Genomic DNA, 25,685 nt, shown 5'->3' on the forward strand with positions numbered 1-25,685 from the left:
AGCTAGACACAAATTATCAAAACAAATGAATTGAACGAGGTGGGCCTATACCCTGGCCAGCCATAAGTCCGGACCTAACCCCCATGGATTTTTATGTGTAGGGGGACACATGAAGTCTCGTGTACAGTGAGCCCAACCCAATTTCATCAATTGAAGTATTGAGAGACAGGATTATTAATGCGGCGAATGAAATGAGAAGGAAATTAATTACTGGTGTAATAAAACTGGACTTCGTAAAATAATGCGAACATGAGTGCAAAACAGTCCCGGACATAATGGGCATGAAATTTAGACCTTAGGATGTTTTGTTGGAACTTGAAAGTTTAATAAATGTAGTATCTTGTACATACTTGTTTTATTTAGCCTCCCCTGTAGCCTATAAAACTGTTTTCGACAAAATTTTGATAAAACTTTAGATTGCTATACCTTGTTGGATAGCTGAGGAAACGTAGATATTGTTAAGCACATCTGCCAAACAGGCGCCATAATATTTTTTTAAGATATCCTTGAAAGAAAAATAATCACTCTAATTTTTTATTAGTTTTTATAAGTTGTAATCGTCGTAAAATCGGGTATTTTTTATAAAAAACAATTAAATTGAAATATCTCTAGATCGGTTAGATTTAGGGTAGGGTGTTTCATAGTCAAATCAGTCAGAAACGATGTAAGCTACACGCTCTTAATGGGAATAGGTCGACTTAACCTGTCACCCTGTATAAATGTATAGTACGGCTGGACCTCGGCAGCCACGACGATTTCGAAGCTACAAGCTACTGGTAGCAGCAATTAAAACACAGGTCACTGCCGTACTTTGCCCATTCCTAAGAGTATTTTCTAGTTTTCTGAAGAAATTGATTTTTCGTTTAAGAGATTTATATTTTATTAATATAAATGTCGGCGCAACGTCACTATTTAGTCAACTAAAAATAGTGAAGGTCTCCACACAAACTTAAATTGGGTCCTTACATAGGAAATTTACGTTTTGTATGGGAAGAATATAAAGTAATTTCTTTTTGTAAAATATATTTAATTGATCAAAGTATTCACCGTTGTTATATATGCCCTTGAATAGTCGGTTCGTTCTTTTGTCAACTATTTTCTATGTATATGAGAACGGTCAATTCGTTCCTTGTCGTCTCGTTTGTGTCCGACTTTTGGGAAGTCAAAAAATGTATTGTACTGCCTGCCGCTAGTCACGTAGGTACGCTCTCGTTCCATTTCTTTTCGAATTCTCGTCAAGTCCTGTCTTAGTCTGTGTCTATGTCTAGTTGTTGTAGTTCTAATGTCCTGTCAAAGAGGTTGCACGCCACGACATCCCCACCTCCAGTACCAGAAGGCTGGTACTCAAGATGAGGAGTGTACGTCCTGCACAGTTTCGTCGCCGGTCTTGTGTAGAGTCCATGTGGTACTGCTGCATAAGTTGTAATTCGACGTATCTGTCTTTGGAATTCAAAATTATAGGGTGCCTGAAATTGTTATCATCGTCTGCATGGTATAGGCTGAGAAAGCGGAGAATCTCGCTTCACCGGTCCGGTTTTCTTGACACTTTAAATATCGTCTGTAGTACCAGAAGGCTGGTACTCAAGATGAGGAGTGTACGTCCTGCACAGTTTCGTCGCCGGTCTTGTGTAGAGTCCATGTGGTACTGCTGCATAAGTTGTAATTCGACGTATCTGTCTTTGGAATTCAAAATTATAGGGTGCCTGAAATTGTTATCATCGTCTGCATGGTATAGGCTGAGAAAGCGGAGAATCTCGCTTCACCGCACCGGTCCGGTTTTCTTGACACTTTAAATGTCGTCTTTAAATATCGTCTTTGGCTTTCTCTAATCCAGATTAGCTCCGCTGCTTTAACTTCGCCGGCTGTCAACTTACCGTGTCGCTTGCTACTTTTGTGCATCCAGTTGTGTACTGCACGCATAAACTATCTCCAGTATCGGGAAAATCGACTGTCATCGGTTAGCTCTACAGTCATTAAAGTAAAGGTGCAGACCTTAACCTCGACGTCGTCAGGGTCCAGACTTATCACACAGAATCATCTGGTGGCCAGGTCTCTTTGGGCTCACGTAGAAATGACGGTCCATTCATCCATCGTGTGTTATCCTCGGTAACAGTCTCCCTTGTGGCGTTATCTGCAGCATTCAGTCCTGAAGGTACCCACCTCCAGTGACTGACATCAGTCAGCTCAGAAATTTCACTGACGCGAAGGGCTACGAAGGGATTGAAATGGCCACTATTAGACCTAAGCCAACTTACGGTAAGCAGCGGCTTGGCTCTGTCCCTGGCATTGCTGACGTCCATGAGCGACGGTGACCACTTACCATCAGGTGGGCCGTATGCTCGTCAGCCTACAATAGCAATAAAAAAAAAACTTAACACGGTCTATGAATCAGACCACTAGGTCACGGTACTCAGGTCTATATGTTTCTTCAAAGAGTGAGCTAGTCTTGCATCCATAAGCGCAGCTTGTACCGGTAAAATGGGGCGATTAGGGATTGAGAGGCGAAACGGGAAAAAACCGGGAAAATCTTTCGACGCTCAATATAAGTTTTATATTCGTTGCAAAATCTTCCATTTTTTGTAGTTTAATAGTAGAATGTTGAAAGTTCACAAAACAACTCTGAATATGCATGATAATAGCTGCTAACTTATAAAAAATTGCGTTTCAAATTAACTTCCTGTGGTGGTAATTATTTTAGTGCTAGAAACTTTGCTCTCTTTTATTTATTTGATAATAATAGAAGACGACTATGATTTATAAACGTTATTTAGTGTTTGAACCAGCATATATATTAAAGGTAAGTCTCAGTTGTTATTGGTTTTAATGTATTTGATTAAATAAAAATACATGTAAAAATCTGTTGTTTTTGGGGATATTGGGGACGTCTTAGGTATAAATAACAACGAAAAAGGGGTCAATTGGGATGAGAATACGTGAAATGGAAACGACCTAAGTATAAATAGGTACAGGTTTGTAGGGTTGTCTATGTAGTTATAACAATATTTTTTAAATTTGTTGGTAAAAATCTGGTTTATTCGAAGCGAAATTGGGAATTCCCAATTTCGCTTCGAATAAATCAGATTCGAAGAAACCAGATTTCGCAATAGATAAGCAATTTAATATAAGTAAGTCGATTTTGCAGAGACATGTAACAAGATCAATGAAATCTCAAGGTGGACAAAAATGTCTAAGTAATACATAATAAAATATTTAATATTTGTTCAGAGTGGGGGTATTCTTCTGATTAATCCATGGAATAACCGACACACCTAATCTCTTAACCCAGATAGAAATATCAGCACTGTCGATTGCACCTATAATTGAGGTGATGTCTGCCATGTACTTTTGTCAATTTTTAAATTTTTTTTATTGATGATCACTTTGTTGGTGCAACTAAATAAATAAATAAATTAAAACTATATATAAAAATAAAAGTAGTGCCAACCCTAGCAAATTTCTCATTTCGTCCCAATTAACCGCAATTTTCGGGTAAATAGGGATTACACCTATTTTTGCATTTTTTGCTTAAACTGGAATGCTAGTTGCATAATTTTAAATTAGACAACAAAGATGCCCCCAAGACTCAATCATTTTGATCCTGATATAGCATTATATACATCAACAACTACCTTAAAATTGCTCATAAAGTTGGAATTTGTCCCTAATCGCCCCATTTTACGGTAACTCAAGTCGAGGGATACTCATCACTAAGAGGAGCAACACGTGCACGTGCAATGACAAAAGACACGTGCCATTTACTGCTTGCATCGCAAAAAATATGAAGTTCTGGCGGTTCTTGCTTGCCACATCCGTCGTTAAACAACCAACGTGGAGTCCTGAATTCGCTGGTCTTTTGCAGCTCAGCCAAACAAGACTGCCATTTTTCAAACTGGTTAAGCTCAACTTCGTCATCCCAACCAACATTTGACTTCCACAAATGTTACGACCCTTCACAGTGACGTAAAGCAAAAACCTAACGGGTCAAATAGAGACAGTAAGTCTCATCACTTCGCCTTTAGTCTGTCTTTTTATGCCTTTTTATGCCTTTTTATGCCTTCGGGAACTACAAATGGAATAGAAATTCGTCAGTCTCTCGATCCCAACGTACTCCGAGTACTCTTTCGATCTGGTCATCTTTAGCATCTGAGAGGATTTTCAGACAGCTCGGGGCAAGTTTCTCAGCCGGTAAGCGAGTTAGTAAACGTTTTGATGTTGTTTACGATTCTTATCTTGCACGTGTTGTTTTCGATGAATGCTTGCACCTGTTGTTTGTCGTCCCATCTTTATTAGTCATGAAGTAATGGTTTATAAAACACGCGCCGACATATATATACTCTATATACAGGATTTTATTTAAAAAAATATTTATTTACGTCTATATTAACTTCATTATTATTATTATCGAGAAGTAGGTATCTTGATTGATATATATTACAAGGCTTCGTTTTTTTTAATTTAATTGTTTTTATGATCGGTCAATCACCAATAGTCGTCGAAAAAACGATAATTAATCAAAATTAATTAATCTAAGCGATAAAAATAAAGATATCTAGTAAGGGGGGGGGCAACTTAGGGGTGATCATTTGTTTAATTTATTATAAATAAATAAAAGACGAACAAACAGTTTTTACATTCTAACATTAACGAACAAAAGACGACAAATAATTAAGAATAAAATAAAAACGAAAATCAAAAAAAGGGGGCCATATTCAGTAAGTCCATATCATCGGGTAGAGACGTCTTAGTATGAAGGCGACACGTTCGCGTACCGTCTTTATATGTCATCCTTCTGTCGAGGGTGACGCCTAAGTATTTGACCTTCGGGGCCCATGGTATGGGTTGGTCGTACTCGTGAGTTATTGTGAGTTATTGTCAGTCTATTATTTATGCATAGACCTATATAGTAGGGACACGACATATTGTTCTATACGTACAATTGCTTATATAAATAGCACCCATTTTGAAGGCACATACATAAACATATATCTATCTCGTTCTTACTCAGCACTTTAACTCGCAGGAAAACAATATAACAGTATTTCAGTGCGCACATAAAATGAAACATGAATATACGTAAATATCTCCGTCTCCGTCTAATGAGGCCGAAAATCCGCCATGTTTAGCGCGCCAAATGTCATTGTCACGTCAGTTCGGCCGTCTGTTTTGGGTTGTACATTATTTATTGACTTTGATATCGATTTAATATGATTGATTATATAAAATTTCATAATTTATCATGCTTAAAACATACAAAAATAATAATTAAAACGTATTTTATAGGATCTCAAGAAAGTCGATGCCCTAAAACTATTATCTGAGTCGTCTATTATCAAAGGTGGCAATCTGTGCATTTGGACAAAAAAAAATTATTGATATGTCAATACAGATTGATTTGAATATAATCGTCTCCTTCAAAGAATACGGTTCAAAACCTGCATTAAATAAAGGTTAATAGTTAACCTGTTATTTATCTAAGATGTCGTTCCGAAGAGTTTTGTGACTGCCGATGGAATACAAAGTCAATAATTCGTTTTTCTGATTTACCAATCATTGTCCAAAAGTCAGATTGCCGCCTTTGATAATAGTCGACTCATCTATATGTATTTAAATTCATTATGGAGCCCTCATCCGAAAAATCCATTTTTCGGTCGGAATCTATTGATCATGACACTAATCATAAATACCACTTTAAAATATGTCATCAAAACATATTTAGACATTCTGTTTAGATATTTCGGGAAAAAGGCTACCGACAAAATCTCTTCGGAACTATTTAAATAAAATACGTTTTATTCCGCAGTGAGTAAAACACTATTGTAAATTTGTTAAATATTTAATAATTCAGTGATTTTAGAGAGGAAGTCACAAGGAATGACGTTTGTAATTAATGAATAAATGTTCTGTAGGTGTTTTTTTTTTCACGCGGTCCCTTGATCAGTTTAAAATTTGAATCACTCTCAAGCGAAAGTGATTCAAATGGTGCGGCGCACCTTCCTTGGGGTGCGCTGCGGTAGTATGTTACGGACTTTAGAGCCAGGAAAACAATTAAAATAGATTGTAATAGTCTAAGAAAAACACGTACTCAAAATACGATAACATTTAGCATGCTAGAAATGGGCTGATGGCTTTGAACTACGCCATATCTTTATGTTTTGCGACAAACGACAACTTTATAAAATCAGTGTAGCAACTTTTAAAAATCATCATATCGTTTACTTGGCAAATTCGAAGGACGAACTTGTCTTAGATTTCACCCATCTAAATCATATCATATTTGCACATAACAATATACCTACTTACTTCCCATTAAAGTATAAATTCTACAAATAAATAATACTCAACAATATTTAAAATAAAATGAGCCAAGAACGTTTATCGATAAAACCTGATAACATTGAAATCTTTAGTACAGCACTAAAGCCGCCATGTTTTGTGGCCAGATGACGTCACACTGGCACGAAATTTTGGTTGACGTTTCATTTCCATAGGTTTCCTACTTCATTGTATTTATGGATATCGGAGATGAATGAAGTTAGCCCCTCAAAAAATTTTTTTTTTCCTATTTTATACTTATTTTCTATTAATTCGTTTGTTCATCATTTGTTCATGATTGTTCACTGTTAATAATTGTTTGTTCTGCAGTTATTTATTTTAAAAAAATATTTAAAAATATACCTACAAGTTAGCCCCTCTAATGGCATTTTTAATATTTTTTCATCTTTAATGACTCGTAAATATTCATTTTCGATTGTTCTTATATAAAACACGTTTGTTCTCTTTCGAAATTACTCGTTTTTTGTTTAATTTACTATTTTTATTAGTTGAATAAATGTATGCAAAATATGTGTACTGCGCATGCGTCAACTATAATGCCTAAACTTTCTACGCGGTTTTAATCGTGAAAAAAAAACAAACATAAATCCTGAAGGAGCAATTAATTGGTATACAGTTTAATTAAAAAAATTAAAAAATAAATAAATGAAATAATGTGCATTGGCGTTAAGTTAGACCAAATACATTTTTTCCATCCTCTTACCTATCGTATTAAAATGTTATTTTACTAATGTTAGGAATATAATTTCGACTGTGTAAAAAAGTTATTATAATGTATACCTATATTATCTCTTGAAAGATAAATAATGAGCATATTTACTTATTTGTTTATATTACCTATGTGAACTCCCTATCTTTTTTATACCTTCATAACGATAAGTAGAAGGATGGAAAAAATGTATTTGTTCTAACTTAACGCCAATGCCAATTTATTTCATTTATTTATTTTTTAATTTTTTTAATTAAGCTGTATACCAATTAATTGCTCCTTCAGGATTTATATTTGTTTTTTTTTTCACGATTAAAACCGCGTAGAAAGTTTAGGCATTATAGTTGACGCATGCGCAGTACACATATTTTGCATACATTTATTCAACTAATAAAAATAGTAAATTAAACAAAAAACGAGTAATTTCGAAAGAGAACAAACGTGTTTTATATAAGAACAATCGAAAATGAATATTTACGAGTCATTAAGGATGAAAAAATATTAAAAATTGCATTAGAGGGGCTAACTTGTAGGTATATTTTTAAATATTTTTTTTAAATAAATAACTGCAGAACAAACAATTATTAACAGTGAACAATCATGAACAAATGATGAACAAACGAATTAATAGAAAATAAGTATAAAATAGGAAAAAAAAAATTTTTTGAGGGGCTAACTTCATTTACCCGGATATCGGAACAGTACGGTACGTGTCATCTCCATTTAGTCTGTGGTTCATATCATAGATTAGCTACAGAGGACTTTTTGGCGGGAACGCGATGAGTGAAGTTGTGTGATTTGTTTTATTTTGTCTATTTAGTGTTTCTTCGGGTTTAAATGTGTAATAATGGTGGTTTATTAACTGTTTAATATCTGCGAAAGTGCACAAAGGTGGGAAAATTAAAAAAAGCCGCTGGACGTAACTTCTCGGGATCCTGCAAAAAGTCCACTGAAAAAATCTTAGTAAATGACTACCATTTTACTGAGATTATTTCATCTCATATCATCTCAATTCATTTCATTTAATTTCATCCCAGTTGATTAATGTCTCAAATTAATCATCTTCATTTCATTTCATTTCACTCCATAATATCACTTTTCATAAAAATATGAATAATATAAATTAAAATAAGACATGACTTAAAGGTCTCAGTTACCAGATCATAAAATCTCCTAAAAAAATTTAGATACAGTGACTTTTTGGCGGGAACGCGAAGAATGAAGTTGTGTGATTTGTTTTATTTTGTCTATTTGGTGTTTCTTCAGGTTTAAATGTGTAATAACTGTAGTTTAATATCTGTGAAAGTGCACAAATATTTGAAAGTGAAACCTTTGTTTCACTTTCACATATTTACGTTCTTCAGTCCTTTAGTTAAGTCCAGTGGCTTTCCACTGGACGTAACTTCGACGAGATCTTCCAAAAAGTCTACTGAAAAAATCTCAGTAAATGACCAACATTTTACTGAGATTAAATTTCATCCCATATCATCCCATCTCATTTCATTTAATTTCATCCCAGTTGATTAATGTCTCAAATTAATCATCTTCATTTCATTTCATTTCACTCCATATTATCATTTTTCATAAAAATAAGAATATTATAAATTAAAATAATACATGACTTAAAAGTTTTAGTTACCAGGTCATAAAACCCTTAAAAAAATTTGATACAGTTAGTGTCATTTTGTGTCGTTCTCGTTGGTGACTCTGTTCAGTGCGGTTTACTCGACGTCCGTTGGTTGTAATCTAGTTGTTATAAGAGTTTTTGGGATGCCAATTTAATAACGTCATCGAATTCGAAAAAAATTAACAATGATATTGTATTTACATAATTGTGGTAATTAAAAATAAATCAGTCTGAAGCCGGTAATCTTGTTGTGTTGTGATTAACTTGTGATAAGTGTTAACGGTTCTCTGAAGTACTTGTAGTTAAAAGTTTTGTATTACAGAAAAGTTTTTGAAGTGATTGTTCTGGTGTTTTTGTTATTAGATTACGTAAAAAAATGATTGTGCTTACATTTGAAGATGTTACTAGGTATGTTGGCTTTAATTTGATTTAAAAATTTGTTTTCAAATTGAACAATTTGTTGGTACCTAAGTACCTCCTATTAAAACAAAATATTTTAACTAGTTGTAAATAGAGTTTGTTATTCATAAAGTTAATAAATCTGTAATCATAGACGAAAAAACAGTCACATACCTAAAACAAAATAATTTATAATAATAATTTTATCATGATAATGAAAGTTTCTTGAAATTTTTAAGATATTATATCTCTGATAAAAGTAGTAACTCAGCTCAGCTGCCTGTAAATATTATGAAATTAATTCAAAATTTAAAGAAGAGACTGAATTGAAGATGTTTACAAAAATTATAACAAAATTGTAAGTTTTAATCACCCAATCTTACGTTCCTTTCTTGTAGGTTTGTATTTGATCACTATCAAAAATACAGGTGAATTGATTTTAATAACATTATGTAAAATAAATTCATACAACTTGATCGCAGCAAGTGGTCAGAAATCAGCTTATTTAAGTTGTGTTACATTCTGGATACTCCTAACAGTTTTTGAAAAATAAAAACCTTGAATTGGAATTTTTTATGGAAACTCCTATTTAGTGCAATAACATTTAATTTTTCAAATATTTTTATAAAGTCTTATGCTGAAACAAGTTTTTAATCTCTTAAGTTCATTATGGAATAAAGTACATTATTTCTCACATTCACTAGAACAAATAACGAATTTAATATCATATATTTATGGTAGGCAGCAAGTTGGCTCTGCCTCTGGTATTGCTGACGTCCCTTAGCGACAGTAACCACCCACCATCAGCTGGGCCATATGCTCGTCTGCCTACACGGGCAACAAAAATAAATAAAAACCTTCTAGATTTAGTCTATCCTTTACAATTAAATAAGACTTTTTTATTAGTTCTCTACTTATGATTACAACCACACCACTAGTCTAGTTATTAATTATCGTCAAAGTCAATAAATATCTTTACTGGAGATATTTGACATTGCAGGTCTTGATCTCACCAAGCCTAATTCCTGCTCTGTAAATACAGGAACAGCCTGGGAACATTTAGCCTGATGGATTGATTTTATTTATTTTTATCTTTGTATATTTCTTGCAAACAACTACGTACTTTTAGAAGTCTGTCTATCTGTCAATTTGCTTACAGAAATAATTACATTGAAAACATAACTGAAAAAAGGGCTGTATTATTGATTTAATCAAAAAAGTCCTAATGAATGCCGTCTGGGGTCTACCTAGAACAACATGCACAATTTCTTCTGTGGCCTACCTAGTCAGGTCATAAGTATTGTCACACAGTAAAAACTTTTCTTTTAGAATGCTGGCCACAAAAAAGTTTATTGAATTCGAATTTCAAATTGTTCATGAAAATAAAAATGTATACTTTTAGAATTTTACTCATTTTTAAATATGGAGTGGACGCTTAAAGAAGACCGTGTTGCAGTTATTGCGTTGCATCGTTGCGGTTACGCGCCAATTCAAATTTTTAACATACTGAAAATTTTGAATATAACCAAAAGATTCGTTTATCGTACCATCAAACGATACAATGAAGACTCTAGTTTAGATGACAGGTCAAGAAGTGGTCGCCCTCGGTCTGTTAGGACTCCAGCAGTGATAAAAGCTGTGAAGGCGCGAATTCAAAGAAATCCCAAACGTAAGCAGAAACTGTTGGCCCTTCAGATGGGTTAAGCAGAACCACGGTGAAAAGGGTGTTAAATGAAGACTTAGGGCTTCGGGCATATCGAAGAAAAACAGGACATCGTTTGAATGCTCGTCTAATGGACCTGAGACTGAAGAGATGCCGCGCTTTGTTGAAGCGGTACGCGGGAAAAAAATATCGGGAAATTCTTTTTTCGGATGAAAAATTTTTTACCGTAGAAGAGAGCTACAACAAACAAAATGATAAGGTGTACGCACACAGTAGTGAAGAAGCGAGCAACCGTATTCCGCGTGTCCAACGAGGTCATTTTCCATCCTCACTCATGGTATGGTTGGGAGTTTCTTATTGGGGCTTAACAGAGGTACATTTTTGTGAGAAAGGTGTAAAAACGAATGCAGTTGTGTATCAAAATACAGTCCTGATGAACCTTGTGGAACCTGTTTCTCATACCATCCATACTAATATTATAAATGCGAAAGTAACTCTGTCTGTCTGTCTGTCTGTCTGTTCCTCTTTCACGCCTAAACGGCTGAACGGATTTTGATGAAATTTGGTATGGTGATAGATGATAACCTAGAAATGGTCATAGGCTATAAATAATCACGCCATCGTTCTTAGGGGGTAGGCAGTAGGCAGATAACTAAATTGAGTTAGTGATTTTTAGTCGTTTTTGTTGGGACTTTTGCTCTTTCACGTATAAAAGGCTGAACAGATCTTGATGAAATTTAGTAAGGTAATAGATGGTTACCTAAAAACGGATATAAGATCAAAATGATCACGTCATAGTACTTAGGGGGTAGGAAGTAGGCAGAAAACTGAATTGAGTTAGTGATTTTTTTATGGTTTTTGGTGGGAGTTTTGCTCTATCATGCCTAAACGGCTGAACGGATTTTGATGAAATTTAGTTAGGTGATAGATAGTAACCTAGAAAAGGATATGGGCTATTAATATTCATGCTATCGTACTTAAGGCGTAGGCAGTAGGCAGAAAACTAATTAAGTTAGTGATTTTTAATAGTTTGGTTTCAAAGTTTACCTCATTCACGCCTTAACGTCTGAACGGATTTTTATAAGACTTGGTTAATATAAAGATAGGATCCTAGGCACGGACGGCTACTTTTTTAAAAAAATTTTTTTTTTTTTTTTGGTTTCATGTGTGGGTTAATGTTTCCGAAGCGAAGCGAGGGCGGGTCGCTAGTGTTCAATAACAGGCACTGGGTTTTTCCAACAAGATTCGGCGCCAGCTCATAGAGCGAAGAGCACACAAGACTGGCTGGCGGCGCGTGAAATCGACTTCATCCGGCACGAAGACTGGCCCTCCTCCAGTCCAGATTTGAATCCGTTAGATTACAAGATATGGCAACACTTGGAGGAAAAGGCGTGCTCAAAGCCTCATCCCAATTTGGAGTCACTCAAGACATCCTTGATTAAGGCAGCCGCCGATATTGACAAGGACCTCGTTCGTGCTGCGATAGACGACTGGCCGCGCAGATTGAAGGCCTGTATTCAAAATCACGGAGGTCATTTTGAATAAACTTTAGTGTCATAAGAATCTATGTTTTGTTAAGTTCATTTTGGTATATGAATGGTTACATAATGAATAAACTTGTTTCAATTATTTTACATTAAACATGTGACAGAATTTATGACCTGACTAGGTATTTACCTGTGGAATTGGAGGGTATAGAGAAGAGGGCTTTTAAAATCTTTGGAATTCTCAACAGAGTAAAATGGTACTTCAAAGTAGGATAAAGACTTGTACAATCTAAAGGCTCGTGGCTTCATCTATACTATCGCTCCAATCTCGGGGACAGGGCTCTCAAATATCAGCTACTCTACTCAGAAGAGGCTAGCAGAACATTATCCATAATTCATTTCATAGGAACTGTTCTGTCTTTTGGTCCATGTATATCATAATTTGTAGAATTGAATGGTTACCACTGATTTCATGGTGATGGCCATTACCATTGTACCATTGCACCATACACCGTCAAGCACAACAAAAACACTGCTCATGCACAATATTTCATTAGTTTCTTTTGCCATGCTCCATCTGGTTCTGACTCCTCTCTAGTGTCTTGAGTGTTATGACATGTCCTTCCTTAAATCAAACTCGACTTAAAAAAGAAGAAGGCGCAAAGACCCCCAAAAAGCAATGGGCATAATCAAAGTTTCTTTGTGTGTTTGGAAAAAAGTTTTTGGGGGCTTCCTGCAGATTTGCTGACCGAAAAATCTCGGGAGAATATCTAAAATTCACTGTAAGCCCGACCGTTATTGTTTACGCGAATTAATTAAATCAACAAGTGTGATTTTTTATACAATACTATTATTGAAATGTATTTCCTTAGAATGGCTTAGAATATTTGGTACCTGCTTTCAGAATCTAAATTCCGGTATAGTCGAATCGTTCGATACGAGTATGCCGACCGTCGTTATCTTTTAAGGCATTCTTCAATTTTTCACAATTTACTATGAATCTTAAATAATTTGAAATGTGTGCTAAAGAGTCACTGAGCGGGACTTTGTAAGTACATACGTTTGTTATTTTTACCATAACGTACTCCGTTGACAATGTGTTTCTATTGATATTATGCCGAATACGAGCCTTACATATTAATTAGCTTGGCACGGACACGAAGTTTATATCGAACTTTAAAACCTACACATCGCAATCCGCACGAAACATTGAACCATTATAACAATAAATATTTGGCCGCATTTGAAAATGTTTTTCAATAGATAAAGAATTGAGTTGTATCTGGTTAGGCTTTGTTTGTACCACCCGGTCGTTGCCTCAATGACTCATAAATGCAGAAGGCAAGATGGGTCTCTACGTTGACTCAGCGCACCTAATAACAGTATTCACTGATTGCAAATTGATTCTTATAAGATTTTCAGCTACTTTTTCTTCTATCTTAAATTCACGATAAAAAAAACCGAATCTTTCACCTTAAGCAGAAAAGTTGACCCATTAAGATGACAAGAAAACGACATTAAAAATTAACAGCTGTACTTGATGGAAGTCTTTCAGATTGGTTTATATTATTTTAACATATAAGTTCGGATACAAAAAAGATCTCTGGAAACGCACTGTTGATGAACGTGGTGATTCTTGATAGTATGCGTAAACTCTGACCCTATTGCGAGTGATGCTATAGTAAAAAGAAGGTAAAGGGTCATTTTGAAAAATTCCTCAGTGCGCTCTTTATAGAACAGGTACAAAAAGAAGTCCTCCGTAGACCCAGAGGTTCACAGTCATTTGTGAGTTCGGGAATATCTACAATACGCGTGGCCCTCGTCTATGCAGTCTTATGGAACTTTCTGGTATTTGGTAGCCCAGGCCCAGTGATTGCAGCAGTACTTCACGCGAGGCTGGACCTGTTGTTTGTGAAGCAACAAATTTGTCCAGGCGTTAAGTACCGCTTCGCTCTGTTGAGGGCTCTCAACATTTTAGAACTTGGCTATTCCTACCGAAATACTCCGGTACTGAACACCGCTCGAAATATCGACACCAAGAATACCAATACTTGGGGAAGTTAGCATGGATACTCCTTGGGATTTTGGTGCCATGACAAAGGGACCCTTCACAATTAACGCACAAACCTGTGACTTTAAATTATTGAATTGAATTAAATTTAAGCCATCCCGTCCGGAGACCCGCCCTAGAGAATTCTCCATTTGAGACGCAAGTTCTTCGATATCGAGTATCGCAGCCCTTGTTCTCCAAAGATTCAGCCCAATGTTTATGACGGAATACGTACTGTCGGTCATTGATCATCATGCTCACCGGTGAGCCTTCTCTTGCTGAACTATTAGGGCTACGAGGGTCACCCGTCAGCCTTTTGAAATATCTAAACTAAACTGTAAAAGTCGCTAATTTTTATCTTCCGCGCAAATGATCGCATTTTATAAATTTTTGAATGAAAATCTCAAATTGATAAAATTTCTGACTCGCTGATTTTGGCTTAGCCCGAATGGTATAATAAATACGCTAGGCCCACCGGTGTGTCATAAAGCGTGAAACATGTCAAAGAATTAAAATAATCATTTTTTTATCGTTATGACCGTGTGTCGGGAGGATTATGCAAAATAAACTTAGTGAATTGTCATCAGTCCTTGAGTCCACATTGTTGTATATTAATTACATTAAAATATTCCGTTAAATAGCTAGAAGATACCAATAAAAAAAGGTTATAAAGAGTTAAAAAATATTCAAACGAACTCATGCTTGTACTGTTCAAAGATTCAGTTTAAATTGTTAAGTTTACTTTGTTTACATGGCCGTTGCTTTGTTTCAGATAGTATGGCGTAGATTTTTGCTACACTCACGGCTGTCAATGGACATCTAGCCACGAATATCCTGCATTAAAAAGTAAGTTACTTGATTACTCTTCGCGGAATCCAAAGCGTGCCCATTAAAAAAATATTTTTAAACACCATAAAATTAATGATTTTTTGTCAATTAAATGGTGACACTATTTCTTGTCTCAGTTAAAACCAACTACATAGTATAATCACGGGGCATTAACAGTTCATATGCATACTTTACCGGGTCAAACTCAAAACATGGGCCGGGTGTCCTGAATTTTTAAGTACTCTATTAAGGCCTCGGTTGCGTCTCGACTTTCCTCTGTTTCTTCGCTTTTCACTCGGTGATTGCGTCTTTTACTTTCTCACGGTGGTTCTATTACGAAAAGGGCTGCTCGCGGCCAAGTCTTGTCTATCTACAAAACATTTAGCTTCCTTTCAGGCACGTACTTTTTTGTTGAAGATTTATAAAGAAAACGTTTTATTTTGTAATTATTTCGATATTACAATTGAATTTCGATATCCTTCGGGAAATTAGGTTGCATTTCGGGAAAGCTACAAATAGCATAAAGGTAAAGAAGTATTTAGATTGATAGTAATTAATTTACAAAGCCACAATTTAAAATCAAACGAAGAAACGGAAAAAATCGAACACTCGTGTGCTAGTTTCGTGTCGACCAGAAATGCAACGGCGAGTTTTCTAAGCTCGTTTAAAACTTTCACAACTCCCCGGCGTATGGTATAAAATTACTTGCAATGCAACTAGTTTTTACATGTTCGGGATATTCTTGTTCCTTCGTATCGTGTTGCGTTTGTACCACAAGTGCTGGTTGCAGGTTGGCGCGGATGTGGAAGATTCGGAATTCATTAGCGATGCAAACCTGTGTTTTTTTTTAACTGATAAACTGATTTCAATTTGTATTTAAATCCTAAGGTTTAATGCATGTGGTCGGATTACCATACCAAAAATTGTGATCAAGGATAATAACTTAAGAACAATATTTCTTTATAACAAGAGATCGAAATTTAACTGTTTAATTTTAGAAGTCGATACCTCAAGAAAAAGACATAAATAAGAGAACCAACCTTAATCTACTTTGTGTTTACATTTCAGTAAGTGCAAAGTTTGAAACGTTAGATCTCTATTTTGTATTAGCTGACCCGGCAGACTTCGTAGTGCCTCAATCGATAAATAAAAGACCTAAGCTTTTGTATAAAATATTTAATGTTATTTTTATTTAATTCTGAGCATTTTCATATTTATCTGCCTTTTAAACCTTCTCTGGATTTCCACAAATAGTTTAAGACCAAAATTAGCCAAATCGGTCCAGCCGTTCTCGAGTTTTAGCGAGACTAACGAATAGCAATTCATTTTTATATATATAGATTTATTTACAGCCTGAGAATGAAAATTGAATTATATGCTGACGTCGTAAATCTCAAACGATATAAGGGCGCGTAAATGTGAAGGGCGGCTTGACACAAGCATTGGCGCATTGCCGGAGACCGCGACGTCACCAGAGCCGATTGCTTCTAATTGAATTAAGCTCCAAGTAGAACGCGCTAGTGTACGCATCTACGCACTTGCTGACCGCAATTTGAACTCTCTAAACGTACACCCAATATTTAACATTAATATCTAAATAAAGCTAATATTTGTTTAGAGAAACTACTATGTGAACACGCACCGCTTTACGATTCATTCAAAAATTCTGGTTTATTTGCGCTACCAGCACGTTGTGCATCTAATAATACAAAAGATAACAGTTGAATATATAAAAGAAAAAAATACATCGCTTCGTTCATGACACTCTTGGACTTTAGAGGATGGAAAAAGTGTCTATAAAACATAATAATTGAATTTATTGACTTTAATTTTGATTGATATTCGTTTTTGAGAGATTATATTCCGTTATTTCCGTAATGTGTTTTAAGGTCTCGCAGATTAATGCAGCAGTATTTATTTTCTCAATTTGTCTATCAAGCTTAAAACCCTATAGAGCACGCAAGGGATACCATACATGGTCTAATGAACTTAAGTCGGTTGAGTGCGCAATACCCCCCAATTTCAACATTTCGTCTATTACCGTGCATAAAAACAAATACATCTCCTATGAAGGGGACAAAACGCAGTACAATTTCTTCCAGTCTCAGTTACATGGTGTCTGTTCACTTTGAGAAGGCGGCACGACACGAAAACTCTCTTGTCGTGGCTGCCGGAAATTACATACCCGATCCTGTGGACCGGATGGTAAACAGTCGCTGTCGCCCTAAACGCGTCATCACGGATCCTCCCGATCCATTAACGTTGCTTTTAGGTACCTCAAGCACCGGTCACCGTCCTCGCCAAACCGTCGCTCGCTACAAAGGGCTCGGCGAGCAAATTAACCCATAGACACAGCCCACTGAGTTTCTCGCCGGATCTTCTCAGTGGGTCGCGTTCAGATTCGGTGGTACATTCTGCGAAACACTGCTCTTCTTAGGGCCAGTGTTAGCAACACTTCCGGTTGGAGCCCCGAGAGCTCACCTACACGCTAGGGTAACGCTGATATAGCCTCCCAAGACTATCAGCACAAGTAGGGAAAAAAAAGTGCTTAATATGACCCACTCTCAACGCCGCAAAGCTCCTCCCTAAGGACGAGTACTTTAATACAAAGACCTTCCCATACTAAACTCTCAGTACGCTGAACCGAGAATCTCTGATATTTTTCTGTTAACTTTCCTGTCTACCCTTTTGACAACTCTGCTTACCACAGATATTGATACTGGTAATGTCTGGGTCACCTGTTTGTAGGTGTGTCAGTGTAGTTTTAATTAAGGTAAACCTCTAGCAACTTGATTACGTTTAAATCTGGCATTCTTAGTTTGTTCGCGATAATAATTTATAGTTAACACAATAAACAAGGCCATTCGGACAATTTCTTTATAAAAACTTTAAAAAAAATATTTTTTTAAACTAAATATTCAGTATATGTACATAAAATGATAAATAAAAATATTGTTAAACTTTTTTGAGTACAATTCAATAGATTGTGGCCAGTGTGCATGAAAATTATAACAATTAATTTCATGTTCAAACTGTAATAAAGTGTATTTATTATACTCTGTTACATTGTTTTTAATGAAAACTTTTTAAAATTAAAAAAAAGTAAGTTAATGGAAGATTTGTTGGACATGAAAATTATTCCATACCCGGATTAAGTAAGGTACCATACTTAATGAGATTTAAATAGCTGATCCAATATACAACTAATATTATCGATTACACTATCCATTTGAAAAATGTACTTGTATGTATATATTTGTTTGTTTTTCGTCTTGCTCAATCAGATGAACGGATAAAAAGGTTGTTTGGTAAAGAATTTTGAAAGTTGCTAAATTACATGTTTTAACACTTAACTACCTTCCGAATTGCAGAACATTCAATAAACAATGGCTTGTAATGGCATCTCGCTTTGTCTGAACAAAAGTGGCGTAACATCGGTATTAACCAAAGTAATATATTCATTTTAGATTTATGCTCGATATGACTTACACGAAACGCAGTTTACTTGAACATCTTAAGTGAAAGTAAATTGACAGAGTAATTCTCGAGGAAATTAAATGTGATAATTATTATCGCAGTCAGTTAAAGTATGTCATTCTTCTTGTGTCCCCTTTATGGAGCAGTTACTGCGTGATCCGTAACAATTCCCTATCCGTGAGGCTCTCGGTGCCAGGTTCCGATATTCCCTGTCATGCTACAGTTAATCGATATGTTATATATGCCAACCGGCAAACAATACGCATTGTTTTCTCCTTTTTTTATGTTTCCGTACCATCTACTATCTTATCGTATATTTTTATCATTCGTCTAAAAAAAAACACGTCCTAAATAACCTAAAAGACTTTTATAGTACGACTATAACACTTCCAACTCTTCTATAGATTCTCAATAACTTATCGGTATTTGTAAAAAAAAACAAAATTGCAATTCATTTTGCGATCCAGTTTTCTTAGAGAGGGAACGCGGTGCCAGGTCACGGACATTTCGTTTGGGCGCGAATACTGACAGCGTTCGCAACGTTTTACCTAGCATAGACACTGATGGCTGATGCCAGGAATATACCGGACGTGGCAACGGAAAGGCCGACACGAATCTTCTAGTCGGACTGTCTGCGGTCGCTCCACTATCACTTGTTTAATAAACAACTCGAATTTCAAGAATCGAATGCTATCGCGCTATTCTGTTTACTTTCTTTTTCGAATGGATCCATTTAAGTTTCTAAATTTAGTATCGAATTACTATCGTTGATTTTCTTTCTCAGTTTCTCCATATTTTGTTGAAATTGATAAAATATGTTCGCGTATATTGTTATCAACATAATGTGGTCCTACAATCAATTTATTCACTCAACATGTCACTTGATTTAATATTTCGTAATTTTAAAAATGTTGTTTCCAGGTAGATGTTGTTGAATAGATTCTATTTAGTATACAAGCAAAAATAAGAAGGAAAAATAAGTGCATGGTTATCTTGTGCAGATTTATAAAGTTTTACAAGGTGAAGGAGCCGTATAGATCAACTGTGTGTCTCGCGTGCTTGTTGCGTGAGTCACATTGGTACCTAGTAGAAATGCCTGTGGATTCCGTTGTTGATAAAGATAAAATATATATTTATCATGATTTTATATCATTTCTTTAACTTCCATGCCTTCCTTCATTATTCTTTCACTGTGGAAGTCATTAGTGAACATTTGTTAAGTACGCATTTCATTAGAAAAATTGATACCTGCCAGCGGAATTCGAACAGTCGCATCGCTCGCTTCGACCATACATCGAGCGTCTTATCGTTTAGGCCAAGATGGCTTCAACTAATTAAACAACTATATTAAGTGTAATCAGAAAATATTTTGACTTTTTTACATTTATTTGATTTCAAAATACCACAACAAATGAACGATGTGGGCCAATTCATTTCATTATAGGTAATTTACATTTCAAATTCAAGTGCGATCGTAACTTGTACTTAAATGAAAGGGTTTCGATTTTCCCTATAGGTAAAGTGCACACTTTGACCACTTCACGGCACCGGCTCCGCGCCCCCATGCACTTGTTCTGGGGTCGTTGTTTTTGCATCCATTATTATTGAAACTGTACAAATTCCCACGATACGCTTAGTGGGAATTAGCCTACTTCATTATTCGTGTTATGTTAATAATCTGGCTTTGGTGTTCTTTTGATAACTTCGCTCGATATTTGTCGTGACAATTTTTAAGAGAATTGAAACTTTTAAAATTTGTAAAGAATGCCTTTTTTTATTTCTCTACTATACTTTGTAATACATATTTAGTTTTGATGTCAAGAAGTTGTATTTAGTAAAAAGAGTTTCTATTTTGGCTATCCGAATTTTTAATGTGTATGCCCTCAAAGTGAATGGGGTTTCAATATTTAAACAAGCATACCAAAATATATTTATTAAAGGAAAAATTTTCGCCCATTTTAACCAACTTCAAACCAATGCCTTTTTTATTTCTCTACTATACTTTGTAATATTTAGTTTTGATGTCAAGAAGTTGTATTTAGTAAAAAGAGTTTCTATTTTGGCTATCTGAATTTTTAATGTGTATGCCAACAAAGTGAATGGGATTTCAATATTTAAACAAGCATACCAAAATATATTTATTAAAGGAAGTTCTTTGCCCATTTTAACCAACTTCAAACCAAGTATTTAATTAATTAGGAGCGTGTTTTTATTCGTCGTTGTATGTTATTCCTACAATAAAACTTGATGGAAATTTTGTTTTTATAGAGAAAAAAAAAATTGTGTTCATTCTACGATCTAGTCTGCGGGATTGGACTGCGCGGCTGCCACAGGAAGGGGCAAGGTCGGCGTCCAAGCGTGAAGTCACATTTGACGACCTTTGTATATTATTAAAACAATGTTATGACAAAAAAATACCGTACTCATACCGGTGTAGATTGTATATCTGGTCTCGACGTTCTTATGAAAACATTCGATTCTGTTTAGATAGGAAATCAATCCAATAGTGTAGTGGAAAAGAATTCGTTGCCCGTGTTACGATTACCGATGCGTGTTTATTTTAACGAGTCAACGATCCGTGTTTGGTACGGTTCGCAGTTCCTTGTTTTATGCCGCAGTCAGCAGCTACTAACCTGGAGTCAGGGACGTCTTAAACTAGGATGGGGCCCTTGGGCACACAAGAATTTGAGGCCCTTTTGGAAAGTAAAAAAAGCGAATTATAATAACATTTTTTTACTGAGTATGACCATTTATTATAGGTAGTCAAATACAGTATGATATAATATGTCATTAATGATATTAATGTTTTTTGGTTACGATTTCGATAACGGTTTCTTTCGGGATTTCTGTTGAGCAAAATCTATTATAGGCATAGTATATTCCTTGTAAATACCTTCTGATTACTAATTTCTGAAAAAAGTGTAATGTGCCCGACAAAAATGTTTTGAGAATAAACGTGTGAGAGAAATTGTCGGCGGGCCCCGTGTGCCCTTATGGTAAAGACGGTATTGCCTGGAGTCGAATAGCGGAAGCGAGTCCAACCATAACAACGCTGACGGCCGCTTCGCTCTCTGACAGCTAACACTAATAAACGGGTTTCAGATGAAAACTGAAATGCAATAGGAACACGTTTCCGAGTAAAGTGTAATGAACACGTCGCTCGTGATCTCGGTGCGTCAGGTGCATGTGAATATTCATAGTTTGTTTATGAATTAGCTTTGAAGGGTCAATTGTGTTGGCTAACTAAATATATTCACTCGACTCGCTGTTGCTGTTTCCCATACTTAATTCCAATGCGGAGAGTCTGGTAACAATAAATCAGTGATGGAAACTGGAATCATTTCTTTATTGCTTTTTACATACATAATTGTTTCTCATGGATTTTATTTATTTATTTTCTTCTTGAATATTGTTTTAATTGGCCAATTAGTATTAATTTTCGGTGGTTAGTTTTACTGTCCTGTGACAAATATATAGTTGATGTAGAATCGGGATGAATGTGGTGTATGTGCCCATATAATCTAGATATAAGTTCTTAGGTCTCAGTATAGTATAATATTAATATTTATCCTTAAAATGATATGTTAAAAGTGAAAATTGACTAACCTTGGCGTTCCACAGTGATGTCCATCCGTTTACGTGCGGGCCATATGTTAGCGTTATAAATACGTAGTGCGGTGATGCTGCGCCAGCGCATAATCAACGCCAGAAACGCCCACATATTTTTTTGATTGCATACGTCTCATATTGGAAAACTGGTTTATTAATATACATACATAGACGTAATTATTAATTACAATATGTACAACTGATTTGGATTATGTTTTTTATCTAACTTAAACCTTTTTATATGTTAATCACTAACTTTGTAGGCAGCGGCTTGGCTGGTAGGCAGCGGATTGGCTCTGCCTCAGGCATTGCTGAAGTCCATGGGCGACGGTAACCACTCACAATCAGGTGGGCCGTATGCTCGTCTGCCTACAAGGGCAATAAAAAAAAAAAAAACTTTGGTATTGTGTTAAGGTAGTTTACGTTTTAACACGTACAATTTTATTTAGTGAATTGTGTTATATTATATGAATGTCGCATTTAACTGTATTTTTAGTTTGCGAGTACCGTAATACGACAGGTGAAGTTCTTGCCTGTAGTTGAATGCCCCTCTTGTACGTGGTCGTCTTGGTGATAGTGCATTAGTTGCAAAAATACAATTTCATAAAATTGTGGTGTTATTAAAGATATTTTGCTAACGCTACGCTTATGTTCTGAGAAACGAACGATTCAGTCTAAAGCTCATGAAACGAGGTCGAAAACCCCATTTTTTGTGTGTAAAATATTCGCTTCCTACCCTCCGACTGGGCAATTAATCTGTCAATCCACAATAGCGTAGAGAAAATCGAACTATCGGAAAAAGTCCATTACCCCGACATCCGGTGACACGGACATAGTACAGTTATTGCTAAAATCACGCTTTATTTATCGATGTTAAAGAAAAAGAATATTTTTCTCTATAGAATTTGCAATAATTTTTAATTTCTGTCATTAGTTATCATTATTTTGTAATATCACTATTTCGAAAAAAAAATTCAGTTATTAGACGTCAAGTCATTCGATGAAACGTAGATAAAAAAAATTATTGCCTAGATGTGTGACGAGCTCACAGCCCACCCGGTGTTAAGTGGTTACTGGAACCCATAGACATCTACAACGTAAATGCGCCACCCACCTTGAGATATAAGTTCTAAGGTCTCAGTATTTACGAGTAACTTAAATAATAATTCCTTTCTTTTAACGAGGCTTAATATTCGACATGTCTGTGGTTATGCTACTATCCATAAGAAACAGTGAGCACTTCCCGTCAAGCGGGCCAATACCTGGTCTACATTCGAAAACAAAATAAGAGAACTTTACTTCAGTCATACTTTTGACGTAGTGATGTTTGTCTTCTTATCTGTTTTTTTTTTAAAGATGAAAACTTTTATTGGTTACGTATACTTTTAACGTATACACATCAGTGTAATTAGTTCATTTACGTTACCGCCGAGGAATGTACCGAATGCATGCTTTATCGCATTCAACAGAGTCCGATAGCATACGTGGGTAGGTACGTTTAGGCGCGGTTCATATCATCAATATTTGTATACGAGTTTGTTATTTACCTTTATTGTATAGTGATTTGATAAAGGCAGATATGTTTAAGGCGACTGATAACAATGTGACTGGTTTTCTTTTATAATAGATAATAATTAGGTTTCGTTAACAAAAACATTATATAATATTAAAAAAAAAAAAAAAATTGCTTAGATGGATGGACGAGCTCACAGCCCACCTGGTGTTAAGTGGTTGCTGGAGCCTATAGACATCTACAACGTAAATGCGCCACCCACCTTGAGATATAAGTTCTAAGATCTCAGTATAGTTACAACGTCTACCCTACCCTTCAGACCGAAAAGCATTACTGCTTCACGGCAGAAATAGGCAGGGCGGCGGTACCTACCCGCGCGGACTCACAAGAGGTCCTACCACCAGTAAAAAATAGTATTAGTTCACATTTTTATTATAGCAAAATTTAATTTTATCTTATATACCGTCATACATTTAGAAGTTATATTGAATCAATTGGGTACGTTTCATTGAAGCATTTAAGTGTTTCAATTGATAGGCAAAAGAAAAAATCATTTGTGCGATTCACACATGGTACGATTGAGACTTTCAGAAATATTCTATTCAATTCTCACAAACTACATATAAATTCTATCGGTGGATATGTTGGTGGCTTTTTCCTTTTTTTGAGTATCAAATTACAACGCTGCTAAAAAGTTTGTAAAGTGGTTTTGATTCAACCACTTCCCCGGCGCTCAATCCAATGACAATGTACTATTAAATGACCAATCCGGCTTGTTTATGAAATTTAAGGCGAAGGTCATCTCTAAACGTCATGCAGCTGATATTGTGATATACCTAATGATTAACGATTTATACAATACCGTAACGTACGCATGTAATCTTTCAGACTGGACTTGATGCGGTGACACGATGGACCCAGCGGACAAGCGTATGTTGGAGCGTGAAGCGCTTCGCAACATGATACACCAATGGAACGCCAACCGGCTCGATCTGTTCGCGCTCAGCGAACCCAATGAGGTGAATATTAGTTTAGTAATTGTACTCTACAAATACTTTTTTTTTTATCCTACCTAAGCTGATAGCCTTGAGAGGCTATTTCAGTGTAACCTTAACTAGTAGGTGAGCTCACAGGGCTCAAACCGGAGTGATGCTAACACTGACCCTAGCAAGAGCAGTGCTTCGCAGAATCTACCACCGGATCGGAAATGCGACCCACTGAGAAGATCCGGTGAGAAACTCAGTGGGCTGTGTCTATGGGTTAATTCGCTCGTCGAGCCGGGTTTGACGAGGACGGTGACCGGTGCTTGTGGTACCTAAAAGCACCGTTAATGGATGGCGACATGTCAATACAAATACATGGCACTCGACATTTCAATAGCTTATATTACAAATACCCTTGCTATACATATGTCTCGAGTTTCGGTTTGGAGGGCTGGGTGGCCGTTCCTCTAATTCGATTAATAATTAAGACCTCGAGATTTGCAGCGGCTAAAGAGGCTTCGCTGTTAAGTGAACAGTGAGTCTGCGGTAGGTTAACTGTTAGTTTCGTATAACTAATAAACAAATCGAATTTTACATAATGATGAAAAGTATTCTCCATTATTTTTTAAATTCTTATACATTCGTTCAAACATTTCGGAAAACAAAGGGATCATTCGTCTGAGGAAATGATTTTAACGTGCCGGTTGAAGACTATATATAGGCTAGGGCCGTAAATATCGAACCTCGCATTCATTCTTATGTTTTTTATTCTTACGCATTTAGTTAGGTATTTGACGTGTATATCTAATCTATATAGCAGCGAACATTTTTCATTGCGATCATAATACAATGTATTGAGCACGTCTCTGTCATACGAATAAGGTGATTCGTGTTCGGAAACTAAAACTTTATCTTTGTTCAATAAAAATGAATATATTGTCGACTATAGTGTATGTATAGGTAATCGTGGCTATGAATGCTCTCAATCGGTTTTTATACTTACCATA

The 25,685-nt window shown here is 35.8% G+C and overlaps 1 protein-coding gene across 6 annotated transcripts in view; it reads left to right on the forward strand.

Moving 5' to 3' along the window:
• The first annotated feature begins 8,236 nt into the window (after positions 1 to 8,236).
• LOC101740457 (afadin) overlaps positions 8,237 to 25,685 on the forward strand; it is an 88,462-nt gene continuing 71,013 nt past the window's right edge. For 2 of the 6 annotated variants that reach the window (XM_021348220.3, XM_038019019.2), the window contains exons 1-3: positions 8,718 to 9,077; positions 15,041 to 15,114; positions 24,584 to 24,714. In XM_021348220.3, coding sequence (XP_021203895.2) covers positions 24,607 to 24,714 — 108 coding nt within the window. In that variant the 5' untranslated portion in view covers positions 8,718 to 9,077; positions 15,041 to 15,114; positions 24,584 to 24,606. Of the gene's footprint in view, positions 8,271 to 8,677; positions 9,078 to 14,759; positions 14,933 to 15,040; positions 15,115 to 24,583; positions 24,715 to 25,685 lie in introns of those variants that run through there. The other 4 variants (XM_012690661.4, XM_021348219.3, XM_062675016.1 and 1 more) reach the window with 4 other exon arrangements.

The sequence above is a fragment of the Bombyx mori genome, chromosome 22 (genome assembly GCF_030269925.1).
Source record: "Bombyx mori chromosome 22, ASM3026992v2".
Classification (NCBI taxonomy): domain Eukaryota; kingdom Metazoa; phylum Arthropoda; class Insecta; order Lepidoptera; family Bombycidae; genus Bombyx; species Bombyx mori.